Here is a 17,903-nt window from a genome sequence, read left to right on the forward strand (position 1 = left end):
GATACTTCTGCATCTCAAATAATTTAGGAATTCCTTGTTTCTATGTAAGGTGAAGTGTCCTAGTCCTCAGGAAGCTGAGGTAGAAGGATTGTCACAGTTTGAAGTTAGTCTTGAGGCCTTGTCTCTAACAAGTCTCAAGTGAATGGGTAAATAAAGTCACTGAGTCATAAATCTTGTTTAATAGTCAAGTTGTTGTATAGAAAATGAAAACAATACATTTAATATTTTGGATTTTCAGGTTCTCGGAATAAGAATGATAAGTGCATGTTCCTTTTGTACATTGAAGCAAATTCTGTTAGCAATAGCAAAGGACAGACAGCGCAGACTGCAGAGGACGGTTCTCAGCATGGGACGTTGATGGAGTTCTCACTTAAAGACCTGTATGCCATCCAAGAGATTCAGGCTGAAGAGAACCTGCTGAAGCTCCTAGTCAAGTACGTCTCAGTGGCCCCAGGCTTTGTGTGGATGTGCATGTCAGCGAGCTCTTGGTTATTGCCAAAATAGTCAAAACGGTCAGCAACCTTGAGTCCATAGGCCGCATGTAGCTCGCTGTCTTTGTTCCAGGACTTGTGAGGGCTTTTGTATTTTTGAATGGTTAAAAAAAAAAAAAAAAAAGTGAAGAGTACTTCAGACGAGATCAGGCGTGTTCAGGGTGGTATGGCCATAGACTGAAGAGTACTTCATTACATAAAATTGTATGAAATTCAGGTTTCAGTGTCCATAAATAAAGCTTTATTGGAACAGAGCCACAGTCAGTCACTTACATGATATCCTAGCTGCCTTTGCACTGTGTGACAGAAGTGAATAGTAGCAACAAAAGATGTGACATGGCAAGGGGTGTTTATACTGAGGCCTTTTTAGGAAAAATGATACCTAGCGTAAAGGATGACTCACGCAGAAGTTTGCCGTGTCGTTATCAGTTTGTAATATACTCACCATACTTGATGTAGTATGCTTTTGGCATTCTGGCAATTTGGGGGTAATTTTGAAGAAATGAGGAAAATCAGGAGACTGCATAAAAGGTTACCTAGGAGAGGTGAAGGAAGGAGACTTGGAATGTGTTCCATGAAGAAATTGATCAAGGCGTTGGGCTCCAGAGTTGAGTCTTTCTTTCTGCTTTTTGTATGTCAGTTTGCCAACTGAGGGAAGTTTTGAGTTACTTGAGTTCTTGTCCTTAAACTCTCGGAGTTTCCCACCTAATAGCCACCCTGACCTACTCGGGAAGCTAGTGCTGTGATAGGGTCGGCATGTGTGAGCCACCCAGGAGCTGTCTGAGCAGGCAGGCAGTGCCCGGGAGCAGCCGGGTTGGGCTCAGACACCTGCCATTCCTCTTAGGGCTGTAAGTGAGGCAGCCGCTTAGTGGCCCTTCCGCACTACTCACCAGCTTGCTTCCTTTCCTTCTGTCTTCGTGTTGGTGATTTCATCATCCAAACTAAAGCTCTTCAAGGAATTCTCTTTCACTTTATTAATCTAGCAGATTGGCAAAGTAGGCAGGCTAGTTTTTAGGAAGTTTTTAGTGAAACACACCCCACCGGCTTGATTGGCATGTTGTTAGTGGTTGCTTTCCCCACTTCAAGTTGAGTGCTAGAGACTGAGGCAGTACAGTCTACATCCTGGACCTTTAGTTTATTGACCAGTACTAGATAACAAATGGAGGAGCACAAACAGAGAAGATAGTATTAGAATTGTCAATATACAGCAAGTTATGTTTTGGTTTAGAGTCCTTTGGAAGCAACAGTTTGGTTAAGTGCCATTTATCTGGGAGAAGAGCTCAGAAGTAGCAGGAAGGCAGGAGAAACACGGACAAGGGATGGCAGCCGGTCTGTGGTGCCCTGATGAGAAGGCCTCCTGGGGACCTAGATTGGAGGAGCAGCCCAGTGCTTCTGTCCTGCCCTGTGTCTACTGAGGATGCTTCTGTGGCCATAGAAAAGTCTGCGATAGGCAGGCAGGCACAGGTGCTCGGGAGGAAGCAGGTGGCAGTTAGACCAGCACATGGTAAAGATTAGTTCAAGGGGCTCCAGGTTCTGTTTACATTTATTTAAACAGGAGGAAGATTCACACTTGACTCCTGGCTACTACCCTGTCCATTTTGATTTGTTCCTTACTTACAAAATGGACACATGCAAATACTGTGTGTGTGTGTGTGTGTATGTGTGTGTGTGCGCGCGCGCGCACATGCGCACACATGCGTTATGTGGACATCAGATATGTTCCTTGTGTTTCTCTATTGCTAAGCATTTTACATTTTGAGCCAGTCTCAGTGAACCTGGAGCTTAGAGGTTGGCTAGGCTGGGCAGTGAGCACCAGGGACCCTTCTGCCTCCGCCTCCACAGTGCTAGGATTGCAGCTTTCCACTATACCTGTGGTAGGTTGTGGTTGTTGTTTGTTTGTTTGTTTTGTTGTTTTTGTGTGTGTGTGGGCATTGTTTGTTTGTTTCTTTTGAGACAGGGTTTCTCTGTGTAGCCCTGGCTGTCCTGGAACTCATTCTGTAGACCAGGCTGGCCTCGAACTCAGAGATTTGCCTGCCTCTGCCTCCAGAGTGCTGGGATTAAAGGCGTGTGCCCCCAGCACCCAGCTTATACTTGGTTTTTAACATGGTTCAGGAGTCTGAAATCCTTAATCTTTGGCAGCCAAAGCTGTACAGGCCGAGTCATCTCTCCAGCCCTTGTAGAGCTATTTCCTTGTGCTCACATTTTCATCTGACCCCTTTGAATTGAACTGAAAAGAAATGAAGTTTTATACCACCGTAAAATACTAACCTTTGTGCTGAGCTCACTCATTAGTGTCCTTTTGGTGACTTGACTACACAGGTCTAAAGATATGTTCAAATAAAACAAGGAGTTCAGGAATGTGGGAAACCTGAAAATAGTGCATTTTAAGTGTTAATTCTGTAAGATCAGCTGTATATTGAGTTACTTTAAGATGTTTTGCAAGCACCCCCTCAGAGACATGGATTTTAAATTATTCTTCCCTTTATAGATTAAATAAGACTTTAATAAAGTTTACAGTAAGAATAAAACTTGAGGGGTTTACTTAGTGTCCCCTTTTGGACACTAAGTAAAGGAAATTAAGCAAATTGTAAAGTAGATCTTCTAATGAACCTATGAAATTTAAGTTAGAATTTATAAATTGTATTCTATTTTTCAGCTCACTTTGTCCTGTCATTTTTGGTCATGAAGTAAGTATATTACTTGACCTTCATTCAAAAAGCACATCATGTTGGCAATACTAATATGAAAAAGTAATGAGAGTCTCTTACCAGTTATTAATATTTTAATATGAATCATCACTCTCTATAAGTTGATTATGTGGGAGGCAAATAATGGCCCCCTGGACCTGTCGACAGTTCCTGGGAATGGACACCTATGACAAATAGACAAAGTAATTAGACAGACACCAAGTTAAAGTAGGCTCCAATAGGTGCTTCTCACTTGGGAATGGATTGTTGCCATGCAAAGTTGCTCTTAGCAATTTCTAAGAGACCACACTGATTTATTTACTTTTAGTCTTCGTTTTTAATCATTTATGTTATAGAAGTTTGTTTCTAGATGTTTTTGTTTTTTGAGACATGCCTGGCTTTGTTTCTTGACATCATTGTAAAAATAGTAATAATAAAGTCCAGTTATGTTTAAAAGTATCCTAGCTGGCGGTATAGCTTAGGGATAGAGCATCTGACTAATTAGGCACCAAGCCTTGGGCTGCATCAGCACTGCGAAGGGGAACTCATCTCCAGACAGACAAGTCATGCTCTAACCATGCAGGAACGCCTCTTGCTAGTCATCTTGATATTGTCCTTCTTTGTTCCCTTCTTCCACACAAGCTCGTTAAAGCAGGTTTGATGTTAGCACTCTTTGGCGGTAGCCAGAAGTACGCAGATGACAAAAACAGGATTCCCATTCGAGGAGACCCACACATCCTGATTGTTGGAGATCCAGGCTTGGGAAAGAGTCAGATGCTGCAGGTAGAAAACCGGTTACTTAGTATTTTGCCTTTTGCTTATATAATAAATGCATAATTGGCAGGTGGCTTGTCTCAGCGCATAGCATGTTTGGGTTGCAGAGGTTGGAGTTTGTGTGAGTAATACGTTGTGTATCTGGCCCTATTTTCACATCAAGCTAGCTTCCTGCCACACGAACCACATAGGCATCCTGGTCTGTGGCGATATGAACTGATGAAATGCTATTTTCCTTATGCCATTATTACACCTAGTAATGCTTTGCTAGTCTATTGTGATGTGACTACAACAATGAACAGAATAGTGAAGGAAGTAAAGCTAGGTTGTGTATTCCTTCCATACAAGTACTTAAGCATCTTGTTAGGGCTTCAGAATATTCTGGTAAAGGTAAGGGATCTCTGTATATCGCCACCATTTCTCTGAATCTAAAGCAAAACAACTTTTCTGACGAATCAGTTACTAGCCACCAAAGAAGATTCTGTCTCTCTCAGCCAGAGCCTGATGGTGTGTCCCTCTTGGGTTCATGATTGCTCTAGAAGGTACTGTTTGTTAGAAAGCTGTGGTTTTCTGAGTGATACCCAGCAGTGTCCTTCTTAAGGATGCCCCCCAAACTCCCTCCTTCTTGCAGTCAGTCCCATGCTGATGAATCTTTGTCTAGCAGTTGAGCACTCTGGATGTATATCACAGTTGTCTTTGAAACTCTTTGAAGATAGTTTAGGCAGCCTGAAGCTAGTGCTTGTATATATGTAGTGCTCCTAGAGGTGGTCCTGATGTGAGACAGGACTGCTTTGATTTTGCCATGTGTCATCTTTATTCCCTGTTGTTGAATATTAAACCAGGCTTTTTAATTCCTTTAAAACATTGCATCTTTGTTTGGGTCTATGGCCAGAAGATTCTACTTTAATCTGTTCTGAGCCCTTGCAACAGCCTGATATCTGAGGCAAGAATTACCTAGTTATAAATTAACAAAGTTTATAGTAAAAGTGAAAGCAGAGGCTGAAGATTTGGCTCAGTGGTTAAAAGCACTTGGTACTCTTGTAGAGGACCTGGATTTGGTTTCCAGTACCCACATAGTAGATCACAACTATCTGTGTCTCTGGTTCTAGTGGATATGACGCCCTCTTCTGGCCTCCACAAGCACTACACACATGTAGTAATACATTCATGCAACACACACACATATACACACATACACACATTATATATTATTTTTTGAAACAGCATTTTTTTTTTGTGTGTGTGTGTGTGTGTGTGTGTGTGTGTGTGTGTGTGTGTGTGTGTAGCCCTGGCTGTCCTGGAACTCTCTTTGTAGACCATGCTGGCCTCGAACTCACAAAGATCCACCTGCCTCTGCCTCTTGAATACTGGGATTAAAGGCATAAATAAATATTTTTAAAAAGGAAATGGTACATCCAGGGATCTGAACTGTTGAACTGTAGTTGGTGGCATTCTGTGTTTGTAACTTTTGAATTGGTGTTAATAGGTAGAAGCCTGCTTTAACCTTCATGGTGTCTGATTGTATATATCTGAAAATTTTATTTATATGTGTTGTTCACAGTGTGAAACAGTTTTTGTCTAGAACTTTTTTTTTTAACTTGGAAGTTCCTCTTGGTAAATAAACAGTTCCAGAATATATTTATTGGTCCTGAGAAAAATTTAATACCAAGCAATGACATTGTTAATTCTATTTTAAACCTAGAATGATGCTTTTAAAATCCTTGGTTAGGCTGGGGAGTTGACTCAGTGGCTAAGAGCAGCACCCATGTAAAAAGCTGGGCATGGCTGCACATGCCTGTAACCCTAGGACTGGTGGGGTCAACCCCAAGAGCTCACTGATCACAGCCTCGCTGATAATGGTAAATTTCTGGTTCAGTGAGCAACTCTGTCTCAAAACAGTAGAGAGTGATGGAGGAAGACAGTGACCACATGCACATACCCACAACACACACATATGCCACCACCAACGAAAGTGGAGGGTGATAGAGAAGGACATCACACACACACATACACACACACACACACACACACACTCACTCACTCCCAAAACAATACAAACAATTTTTAAAAAGCTGTAATATTAAAGTCCATGCTGTTTTTTTTTTTGTTTTGTTTTGTTTTGTTTTTTTAAATTAGACCAGCACTGTCAGGAACCACTTAACATTTATATTCTTACTTCCCTCTGAGCACTTAGTAATCCACCCCACTCTTAGAGCATTGTGAAACTTCTCAGAAAAGACTAACAGGGAGGTCAAAGAATGTAGCTCAGTTGATAGACTGCTTGCTTGTCACACACAGAACCCTTGGTAGTGTACCCTTATAAAACCAGCACTTGAGGGTCATCCTCTGGACCACATAGTGAATTTGAGGATGGCAGCCTCAGCTGTCATGAGACCCTGACTGGGGGTGTGGGGGTTATGGGAGAGTGGCTCAGCAGTTGAGGACATTTGCTGCTCTTTCAGAGGACCCAAGTTTGGTTCTCAGCACCCTTGTCAGGTGACTCTGAATCACCTGTGATTCCATCTCCAGGAGATCCAGTACCGATTCTGGTTCCTATGGGAACCAACACATTTGTGGTACACACCACAAATATCCATCAAAAACAAAAGAGACTTCAGGGATAGAGCACTGACTTAACATATGCATCACCCACAGATTTGAGCCGTTGACTGTGGTCAGTGCTTCCTTTTTACTGGTGTGTGTGTGTGTGTGTGTGTGTGTGTGTGTGTGTGTGTGTGTGTGTGTGTGGTGTGTGTTGTGTGGAGGCAGTCAGTTGATGTGAGGTGTCTTCCTCTATTACTCTGCACCCTCCTCTTTGAGCCGGGGTCTCTCTCTGAACTTGGGAGCTTGTTGACGTGAGTAGACTGTCTGGCCAGCAAGTCTGTCTGTTTCCACTCCTGAAGCTCTGGGATTATGAATGTTGCACCGCTTTGTCCAGCTTTACAAGGGAGCTGGGCATCTGAACTTAGGTTCTCATGCTTCATGGCAGCAAACCTGAATGATCCTGTTAAACCTTTTGTTTTTAATAGGCAGCATGCAATGTGGCACCTCGTGGTGTGTATGTCTGTGGAAATACCACCACCAGCTCTGGGCTGACTGTAACTCTTTCAAAAGACAGTTCCTCTGGAGATTTTGCTTTGGAAGCTGGTGCACTGGTACTTGGTGACCAAGGTGAGAGACAAAAGGGATTAATAATTCTGGGGCTTAAAAACTTAAAAAACTTCAGCAGGGCAGTGGTGGCACACGCCTTTGATCCCAACACTTGGGAGGCAGAGGCAGGTAGATCTCTGTGAGTTCGAGGCCAGCCTGGTCTATAAAGCAAGTTCCAGGACAGTCAGGACTGTTACACAGATAAACTCCGTCTCGAAAAACCCTAAAAACAAAACAAAACAAAGCCAAACCCCCCTTTTCTTGTTGAAGCAGTGGGCTTGCTGTGTAAGTCAGGTTCCCTCATGAGGTAATCCTCCAGCCTCTGCCACCTAAGTGCTGGAGTTAGAGGCACGTGACCCCACCTCAGCTTAATTTCTTCGTTTCAGTGAATTAGTTTGAGAGCCATTTAGACAGCACTGCCCTAACCAGTGGATTGACAGTGAGTGTCAAATAGTAATTGAACACACAGTGCTATCATTTTTATTTCTGTTATGCAATTGAAGCTGGTTTGTTTTCACAATCTTACAGCAAATAGATGTCAAAGTTAAATAATCATAAAATATGGTTGGTTTCTACACCTCCCACTTGATGACTCTGTCACATCTGTGGTCATTTGTTTTGGAGTTTTATGGTAAGTTCTTGTGGAGTAGGAGTGGACTGTCCTGTGGGCTACCTCGTTCCCATTGCTTAGTGTGTAAGTGTACAGTGAGTACCCACCTGTTGAGCATTACTGCTACTTAGCTCAAAATCATTCTAGTTACCTTGAAACAGGAAAGAAAGTGGATGCCATCTTGTGCTCTAGAAGGATTGCCCCGTGAATTTAGAGCTGTGACTTAGTTTTCTTTATTTCATTCCATCTTGGCCTTCTTCTGCGGCAGAATCTGTTCATTAACATGACCACCTTTCTTCCCAGCAGTTATCACCATGTTTTCACTTGACTGCCTCTTGCTGGCCAGATAAAATGTTAGCTTCCCAAAGGCAAGGGGATTTTATCTTTCTGGTGCTGTTCTGCATGCCTGGAACATGGCGTCCGTGTACAACTGATAGTCAGCAAATATCTACTGCAGCAGACGTTCGTCTGGTGCTCATCGGAAGTGGCAGAGCCTTTCCGAAGGTCTCAGGTGAAGGAAATAATGCAAATAAGGGCACTTAGCTGTCAGGCTGCCAGGCTAACATTCGATAATTTTACATTCTAGAAACAGGTGGAAATAATCCCTGTGCAGTAACTTCTGCCTTACAAAAAGATGTTTTTGTCTGTTTTCCTCCTGTGTGTGTAGGCATTTGTGGAATAGACGAGTTTGATAAGATGGGGAACCAACATCAAGCCTTGTTAGAAGCCATGGAACAGCAGAGTATTAGCCTTGCTAAAGCTGGTGTGGTTTGCAGCCTCCCTGCAAGAACTTCCATTATTGCTGCTGCAAATCCAGTTGGAGGACACTACAATAAAGCCAAAACAGTTTCTGAGAATTTAAAGTAAGTCTCTGTGTGCTGTGAGTCAGTAAGGAAAAGATAATTGAGAATGTCAGTGTGTAGCCATGGAAATTACAGGTCTCCAGTAAATTTGCAGAAATGTGCTTAAGTCCTGAAAAACTGAGGTACCACAGAGAGCCTACCAGACTGGCAAAGGTTTTAGATGCAGTAATCAGTGTTAAGGAGTGAGAAAGAATCCTCATGTGCTCCACATGTTGAGACCTTGTATGATTATGTACATTGTGTTTATTCTAGCCACTCTATGCTTAGGAAATCCTGATCGTAGTTAACAACTCCATAGACGTGTTTGTAGGACGTGTAATGCAGCTTTATCACCATCAAAAATCAGAAATGGTTTAAACCTCAGTAAGACTGAACAGTGGGAGCAGCAGTGAGAAGCAAGTGGCTTTGCAGACCCTGATAAGGACCCTGTCTGCTTAGCTGAGGAAGAAGGCCTTTTCAAGAACAAGGTTTGCTTTGAGTTTGTGCTTCCTTTTTTTTTTTTTTTTCTCCTGAGACAGGGTTTCTCTGTGTAGCCTTGGCCTGGAACTTGCTCTGAGGACCAGGCTAGCCTTGAACTCACAGATATCAGCCTGCCTTTGCCTCCCAAGTGCTAGGATTAAAAGTATGAACCACCATGCCTGGCTTGTGCTTCCTTTTCTAATTCATTTTGTGCAGGGGAACACAATGTGTATAAAAGAAAAACAGACTTAACTGATACAAGTGAGAAGAGAGTACCTCAGGAAAGACTAGGGCCTTATGTGTAGTTGGGGGCAGCTTGTTTCTTTCTCTCTTCTTTTTAAATTTACTTTTTCTTAAAATTTTATTTTTATTTTATGTGTATTGGTGTTTTGCCTGTGTGTCAGAAGAGAGCATTGGATCCCCATGGAGATGGAGTCACAGCTGGTTGTGATCTGCCTGTGGATGCTGAGCCGCCTCTCTAGCCCCTCCCCATCCCCCTTGTTTTGAGATGAGGAATCTCACTGTGTTGCGCAGTGCTGGTCCTAAATTCATGGGCTATCTTTGCTATCTTTTCTATCTTCTCTAGTCTTTACATGCTACAGGCATTCGATACAGCAAATGTTAACAATTTATACATCTTGAGCCAGGTGTGGTGGCACATGCACTTAATCCCAGCACTTTCACGGCAGAGACAAGTGGATTTTCCATGAGTTCAAGGCCAGCCTCACTTGGCATAGTGGGACCCTGTGTCAAAAATAAATAAATAGATAGATAGATAGATAGATAGATAGATAGATAGATAGATAGATAGATAGATAAAAATAATAAAAATTGCTGCCAGGTGGTAGTGGTGCACCTTTAATCCCAGCACTCTGGAGGCAGAGGCAGATGGATCTCTATGAGTTCAAGGCCAGCCTGGTCTATAGAGCGAGATCCAGGACAGCTAGGGCTATACAGAGACACCCTGTCTCGGAAAACCATAAATAATTTGTAATAATAAATTTAAGAAATTTATGCATCTAAAATAGAAATTGTCAGGCCAGCAAGATCAATGGGTAAAACTTTAGTTCATAACCAACTCCTGTAAGTTCCACATGTGCTTCATGGTGTGCGTGCATATGCACACAAAGAAAAAATTTGAAAGTAAAAAATAAAACACAGTTGTGCTTGGAGATTTGGGGTGTCTTTATCCCTGCCTCCAACAAAGTCACTCTTCTATTCTTGGATTTTCCTTAGTAAAATAATGAAATTCTATATTATAAAGTCTGTATAATCTTGTTGAACAAAACCTACAGTGGACTTGGTTGTTTTTAGCACAAGCCTTCTTTGGTGGTTTCATCAAAATCTTTAAACACTTTAGATTGCTTTTTTTTTTTTTACAAATAGAAACTGCTCCTGATTGATGGGTTCGGTATGATGCCTAAATCTTTACTCTGTTATTCTTAGGGGCGTATAGATGCTCTTTTTACAAAAGTAAGATTTTGCGTTTAAGTGGGACATGAGTACTTGAGAGACAGTGTTTTGATGAGACAAGCTATAGAAGCAGGGCTGGAGTGATGGCGCAGCAATTAAGGACACTTGTTGCTCCTGCAGAGGACCTGGGCTTGGTTCCCAGCACTCACATAGCAGCTCACAACCATCCTTAATTCCAGGTCCAGGGCATCCAACATTCTCTTCTGACTTCCACAGGCACCAGGCACGCCTCTGGTGCATAGACACACAGTCAGGCAAAAAAGAAAACCGTCGTAGAAAAGGGCTCTGAAGGCACTGATAGCCTGTGTGTACCTGAGCATTGCCAATCGCATGCAGATCTCAGTGGCTTCGCTGTGTGGTGGGGAGGTGGAACGTGTAGCTATACTGAAAGCTTATTTCCTTAACTTAAAGCTTGACTGTTGTTTACTTCTGAACAGTTCCTTAGGTTTTTCTGTTTCCGTTCCAAACATTGCTGCTTCTTTCTTCCCTGCTTCCTAGGATGGGGAGTGCCCTACTGTCCAGATTCGATTTGGTCTTTATCTTGTTAGATACGCCAAATGAGCAGCAGGACCACTTGCTTTCTGAACACGTGATCGCAATAAGAGCTGGGAAGCAGAGAGCCGTTAGCGGTGCCACAGTGGCTCGTGCGCTCAGTCAGGATTCCAACACTTCTGTACTTGAAGTGGTTTCTGAGAAGCCACTGTCCGAAAGATTAAAGGTACACCCGCTTCTTAATCAGTTAGTTCATTCCGTGATGCTTTGGAATCATCTAAACCAGTGGTTCTCAAACTGTGAGTCCCGACCCCTTGGGGATTGGCTATCAGATGTCCTGCATATCAGAAATTTACATTACAGTTCTTAACAGTAGCAAAATTAGTTATGAAGTAGCAATAAAATAATTTTATAGTTGTCTCCACAACATGAGGAACTGTATTGAAGGGTCGCAGTATCAGGAAGGTGGAGAATCAGTGCTAAGGCAATTGGCTTGAGAGCTGTGACCATAGTGTTGGGTTTATTTGGGGAGACTTTTGGAACTTTTTTATTAACCTAAACAAGGTAACTTTATTAGCTTTTTTTTTTTTTTTTTTTTTTTTAATCCTACTCTAGGTGGCTCCTGGAGAGGAGACAGATCCGATTCCACATCAGCTGTTGAGGAAGTACGTTGGTTATGCACGGCGCTACGTCCACCCGAGACTGTCCACAGAAGCTGCTCAGGCTCTTCAGGACTTCTACCTGGAGCTCCGCAAGCAGAGCCAGCGCATGAGCAGCTCACCCATCACCACCAGGCAGCTGGAGTCTTTGATCCGTCTGACAGAGGTTTGCATTTCCAAAATTCATGCTTTTTGTGGCTGGAGGTAGAGGGGAGGAGCGTAGCCTGATGACACAAACCTGTAAGCTCAGTTACTCAGGATGCTGAGGCAGGAGGATTGCAAATTGAAGGCCTGCCTGGACTACAGAGTGAGTCCAAGGCCAGACTAGGTTACTTAATATGAGACATGTCTCAAAAATCAACAGAGGAGTTCAGTGGTCTTGAGTGCTTGCTTAGCATGTGCAAGCCCTAGGTTCAGTCTCCAGTACTGTAAAAGAGGTTTTGTGTGTGAGTGAGTGCGTGCGTGCGTGTTATGATCTCCTTCGATCAGTTTTGTCTAGGAGACATTAAAATTTTTTTTAAAAAAGGATGAATAAAAGGGTTTTTGGAAAAAAAAAAAAAAAAAAAAAAAGGCCGGGCGGTGGTGGCGCATGCCTTTATTCCCAGCATTCAGGAGGCAGAGCCAGGCGGATCTCTGTGAGTTCGAGGCCAGCCTGGGCTACCAAGTGAGTTCCAGGAAAGGCGCAAAGCTACACAAGAGAAACCCTGTCTCAAAAAAAAAAAATAAAATAAAAGGGTTTTTGGAAGGTTAAGTCACTTTTGTAACATATCAAAGCTACAGATTTCTTTCTAAGTATAGGACCAGTTATGCCAAACAATGTCAATTTTTTTAATGACACCGTAGATTCCTGGAGTGTCTGAAAAATGGTTGGATTACCTAGAATCCTGGGCTTCCAAGTTGAGCATATGGGAACATGGACTATGTTGAGTGTTTTGACTCTGTGATTTGATTGTGTGACAGGTCTGGAGGCGTAGGCAGCCTTTCTAAGAGCAGCACTGTTTGTCACAGTGTGTGGTGCTCCCAGTACTGCTGCAGTTAAAATTAGCCGCAACGAATGCTAAGGTTCTTTTGATCCTGAAATATGATTGACTCCTCCGGTATTTTAATTCAAATAAACTGATTTCCTGAAAATAAAAGGCAAGGACAGAAACACATTTTCATAGCCAAACCTCATGAAATGAACACTCAGGAAAAAGTGTTAATAGGTAAAAATGAATTTTGGCTGTATTTTAAGCTATTTGTACACTTCTATAATTTTTTTTTTTTTTTTTTTTTTTTTGCTTTTTCGAGACAGGGTTTCTCTGTGTAGCTTTGCGCCTTTCCTGGAACTCGCTTTGGAGACCAGGCTGGCCTCGAACTCACAGAGATCCGCCTGGCTCTGCCTTCCAAGTGCTGGGATTAAAGGCGTGCGCCACCACCGCCCGGCTCACTTCTATAATTTTTAAAGACATTTTTATTCTTTGAGAATTGCACACATGCATACAACGTATTTTGATCATATTCACTCCCAGCCCTCCCCATGCAGTGAATAATTAAGCTTAGATACAACACACTTACACAGATAATGGTGACAGTGTTTATCATTTATTGTAAAATAGTTGTTTTCTTTCATAGGCACGAGCAAGGTTAGAGTTGAGAGAGGAAGCAACTAAAGAAGATGCTGAAGATATAATTGAAATTATGAAACATAGGTAAGATTGACACTGATTTTACATATATGGGGGGCAGTGCACACACGCACACACGTGTGGACATCAGAGGACAGCCGAAGTCAGTGTTTTCCTTCCTCCGTGTGTGTCCCAGGGATTGAACCGACCTTGTCAGCCCTGGCAAACGCCTTCACCTGCTCAGTCATCTTGCTGGCCCCTTAATTTTTGTAGGAGCTGTCTCTTCCCTTTCTCTTTTTCTTTCTCACCTCTCTACTCCCATCCTCACTCCCTCCTTCCCTTCTCCTTTCTCCCTATCCCCTCCCCTCTCTGTCTTTCCTTCCTTCCTTTTGGTGTTTTTGATAGGTAATTTCTATTTCTTCAGGGTAAATTATATAGCTATTGAATTTGCTTCATGTTAGAATCAGGGTGCTTTGCCAGTTCCTCTCTGACCCTGAATAACAGTTCTATACAGTTGAAGAACAAGGGTTTTATAGTCCAACTTCAGGCTGCCCGACAAGTTATACCACAGGCCGCAAGGTGGCTCAGTGCCGTGAAAGTACTTGGCATGCAAATCGGATGATTTGACTCCTGGAGACAATATAAATGTGGAAGGAGAACCAACTCCACAGAGTTGACTTCCACACTTGTGCTGTGGCATGTGTACACACAATAATAGTGTTCTGTTAGTGCTAATTTAGTGCATGTTGGTGGACACTACTGTCTGCCAGATTTGATGATGTTAAAGGCTGCTCTTTCTCTGACTCATGCCATAAACTGAGATCAGATCTGTTGTGGGATATTTGTACACTGCGTGAAGATGTATTGCTGTGATTGGTGTAATAAAGAGCTGAATGGCCAATAGCTAGGCAGGGAAGGATGGGCAGCATTTCTGGGAAGAGAGAGGAAGGGGAGGAGAAATCTATGCACACAGATGATGCTAGAGAGACACCAGGGAGACACTGAGGAGGTCAGACATACGGTACAGAGTAGAGGTAACCGAGTCACAGGGAAGAACATAGATTAATAAAAGTAGCTTAATTTAAGTTATATGAGCTAGTGGGAGAAGCCTAAGCTAATGGCTAAGCTTTCATAATAAGAAGTCTCCATGTTGATATTTGTGAGCTGGTGGTCCCGATGAGAAATACTACTACACAGAACAGAAGTCACAAAGACGTTTTAGGGTCTAGCAGTTATACTGTTCTTGTAATTAATTGTTCAGGAGTGTGGTGCCAATGATTACTCTCTCTGTCCCAGTAGGGAGGCTTCACCTTGTTTTGCTTATGTTCGCTATGGTTCTGCTCTACCTGTGGTTTCTTCCCTCTGCTTATGGGTAGAAGGGCACCCTGCTGCCCCCTAAAGTTGAGCAATAACCTGCAGCTTGTTACCTGCTTTTATAGGCAGTCTGTGGAAGAGAACCTTCTCTTTAATTCAGTGTGTCAGCAACAATGAGAGAGAATAGTTTGATCAAGTGGTTAGGATTACCTAGCATTATCAGAGATTGAGAGCTGGCTAGACACATCAAGTTCAGATCTGTTAGACTAACATGCTTTCTTGGTCTATGAGAGCAAGGACCTTATCGTGTTTACCAGCATCTTTCCAGGGCCCACAATCATGGCTAGCATGTGATATTAAACATACTTTATTAATTCATTAATTAAAGTACACTCTTTAAAAAAGTTTGCCCTTTTATAGTTCCTATCTGTTCTGCTTCATTGAAACCACCATTAATGTGTTATCCTGTGAAATTACATTTTTAACTGGGAAGCAGAAACCTGAGCAAGAAAAATCTGAACCATGACATAATTCATCTAAGTTAGCATAGTACATAGTTGGACATTTTTTGAAAAGTAAATGTTTTTATTTAGTAAACAATTTATGTGAGTAGTCTTACACAATTAAAAATATTCTACAAAGAGTAGAGAGACTAGGTTGCTGTGAGATTTTTCCACTTCAGGGGAGTATGTCACATATTTTACCTATCTCTTTTTCAAATGGAAGCAAGGAAGCATGGATTAAAATTCAGGTATCATTCATTAGTAGTATAACATTTGGAAAGTCATTTATCCTTACTTGCTAAAACCGTCATCTGTAAAATGGAATAAGGATAATTCCCAAGGCTTGGGTTACTAGGAGGATGCCTGTGTTAAATAAGTATAATTACCATGTCAGTAACTCAAGGCATTTCTGACAATAAAGGAACATTAATTTACTATACCATTCAGGTGGATTAAGCTTGAAGGTAGTAAATAATGTGCACTATTCTGTCATGTGCTCCTGTCTTACTTAAGTGATGCACATTTCTGTTTGCACAGTTTCTTACCTATTTAAGGAACAGATTGTGACCTTTCAAGATCATTCCTAAGGACTCCTTAAGAATGAAGAGTGATTAGTTAGATTTGTTTGCCTCCCTGAGCAGCCCACTTCCACAGGTCACCAATACTTATCTGATAATTGCTGAGTAAAAAACTTCACCTGTTAAACTGGCTATGGGATTTTATGTGTCCTATTGTACAGATGGAATCAGCAGTAGAGCTGGATTATAGGGTGGTTGATTCCATTTGTAATGGGTGTTTGCAGACTCTAGCCAAACTCAGGTCAGATGCCTATTTCCATCTTTTTGGTTTTTTGAGACAGGGTTTCTCTGTATAGCTTTGCACCTTTCCTGGAACTCACTTGGTAGCCCAGGCTGGCCTCAAACTCACAGAGATTCACCTGGCTCAGCCTCCTGAGTGCTGGGATTAAAGGCGTACGCCACCATCGCCCGGCCTATTTCCCTCTTTTGATGATACTGTAAAAATAAGAGAAAACAGAAGAGAAGTGGGACTAGTGTCTGACTGCCATCCCTGCAAGTCAACTGAGCTGAGTTCATTCCTAGAGTATTTATTTTTAAGATTTTTTTTATAGGTATATGTAGACAGACTTTTCTGTCCTACCGGTCAGTTCCCAAGTAACCACACAGAGACTTATTATTAAATGCTCAGCTGATAGCTCAGGCTTGTTACTAACTAGTTCTTAAAACTTAAATTAAACCATATTTTTTATCTATGCTCTGCCACATGACTACCTTTTTTTTTTTTTTTTTTTTTTAGATAGGGTTTCTCTGTATAGCTTTGGAGGCTGTCCTGGATCTTACTTTGTAGACCAGGCTGGACTCAAACTCATAAAGATTCACCTGGCTTTGCCTCCCGAGTGCTGGGATTAAAGGCATGTGCCACCACCACCTGGCGACAGTACCTTTTTTCAACATGACAGTTTCATCTTGTTTCTCTCTGTGTCTACTTGCAACTCCTGAGACTCCTCTCTTTTTCTTCTTTGTGCTCTGTTTTCGTCTGTAAGTCCCACCTGTCCTCTACCTGTCCAGCTATTGGCCAGTCAGCCAAAGAGAGTTATACAATTATCCAATGAGAGTAATACATATTTGCAGTGTACAAAGATTTACCTGCACATATCTCTGTACCATGAATACAGTGCCTTCAGAGGCCAGAGGAGAGAATGGAATCCCATGGAGTTACAGGTGCTTGTGAACTGCCATGTGGGTGCTCTTAAACCTGGGTCCTCTGCAAGAGCAGCTTGGGATCTTAACCATTTCTCTAGCTCTCCTAGAGTATTTTTAAACATCTTTTCTTTGTAGATGCTGTGGTAGTTAATAATACATGTTTACCTGGGAAAGCAAAAAATATTCTGTTCAGAAATTTTAGTTTTATTAATCAGTAAGAATGTTTTTGATATTGGTAACATTGTTTTTCAACTCTACGTTTTTGCATTTCTTGTTTGCAAATTTGTTTTGGTGTTTTGAGAGATGATCTCCTTCCTTTGCCCTACCTGGGCTGATACTTGTTATGTATTTCAGGCGGTTTTTAAACTCAAAGAAGTTTTGTGCCTTAGCTCCCGAGCACTGCGATTGCCAGAATGTACCGCCACTCCTACCTCAAAGTTTTGTTTTTTTAAGGCAATAATTGTGTTCAAAATATATTTATGTCAATGTATATAATATTGAATTTCAAAGTAGCTAAGTAAATCTCACAGTTATTCCCAAACTTCTATTATGACTTGGAACCCATTCCAAAAATATCTGTGGCCATGCCACATGAGATAATCCTTTCTTCTCCATCCTTAAGCATGCTAGGAACTTACTCAGATGAGTTTGGGAACCTGGATTTTGAGCGATCCCAGCACGGCTCTGGAATGAGCAACAGGTCAACAGCAAAAAGATTTATTTCTGCTCTCAACAGCATTGCTGAGAGAACTTACAATAATATATTTCAATTTCATCAGCTTCGTCAGATTTCCAAAGAACTAAACATTCAGGTACGATAACCTAAATACTTACTAGTTTTTTGTAATAATTTCAGAGGGCCCTTATTAATAGAACAAAACCTGTTTTTCAAGACAGTTTCTCTTGGAAACTGGAGTTCTATGGAACTCTGTAGACCAGGCTGGCCTTGAACTCAAGAGATCCACCTGCCTCTGCCTCCCAAGTGCTGGGATTAATGGTCAGCGGAACCATACCCAGCAAACAAAACCACTTTTTAATTTTAAGATTTGTTGTTGTTGTTGTTACTTCTCAAAGGTTTTTGGCCTTTTGATAGAGGGACT

General features: G+C 41.9%; 1 protein-coding gene across 2 annotated transcripts in view; it reads left to right on the top strand.

Moving 5' to 3' along the window:
* Mcm8 (minichromosome maintenance 8 homologous recombination repair factor) overlaps positions 1-17,903 on the top strand; it is a 28,616-nt gene that overhangs the window by 9,913 nt on the left and 800 nt on the right. For both annotated transcript variants that reach the window (XM_006983974.4, XM_076570702.1), the window contains 9 exons: positions 239-434; positions 3,148-3,178; positions 3,821-3,961; positions 6,982-7,123; positions 8,380-8,575; positions 11,006-11,225; positions 11,615-11,824; positions 13,273-13,349; positions 17,426-17,615. In XM_006983974.4, the coding sequence (XP_006984036.1) occupies positions 239-434; positions 3,148-3,178; positions 3,821-3,961; positions 6,982-7,123; positions 8,380-8,575; positions 11,006-11,225; positions 11,615-11,824; positions 13,273-13,349; positions 17,426-17,615 (1,403 nt within the window). The remainder of the gene's footprint in view (positions 1-238; positions 435-3,147; positions 3,179-3,820; positions 3,962-6,981; positions 7,124-8,379; positions 8,576-11,005; positions 11,226-11,614; positions 11,825-13,272; positions 13,350-17,425; positions 17,616-17,903) is intronic.

The sequence above is a fragment of the Peromyscus maniculatus genome, chromosome 4 (assembly GCF_049852395.1).
Source record: "Peromyscus maniculatus bairdii isolate BWxNUB_F1_BW_parent chromosome 4, HU_Pman_BW_mat_3.1, whole genome shotgun sequence".
NCBI lineage: Eukaryota > Metazoa > Chordata > Mammalia > Rodentia > Cricetidae > Peromyscus > Peromyscus maniculatus.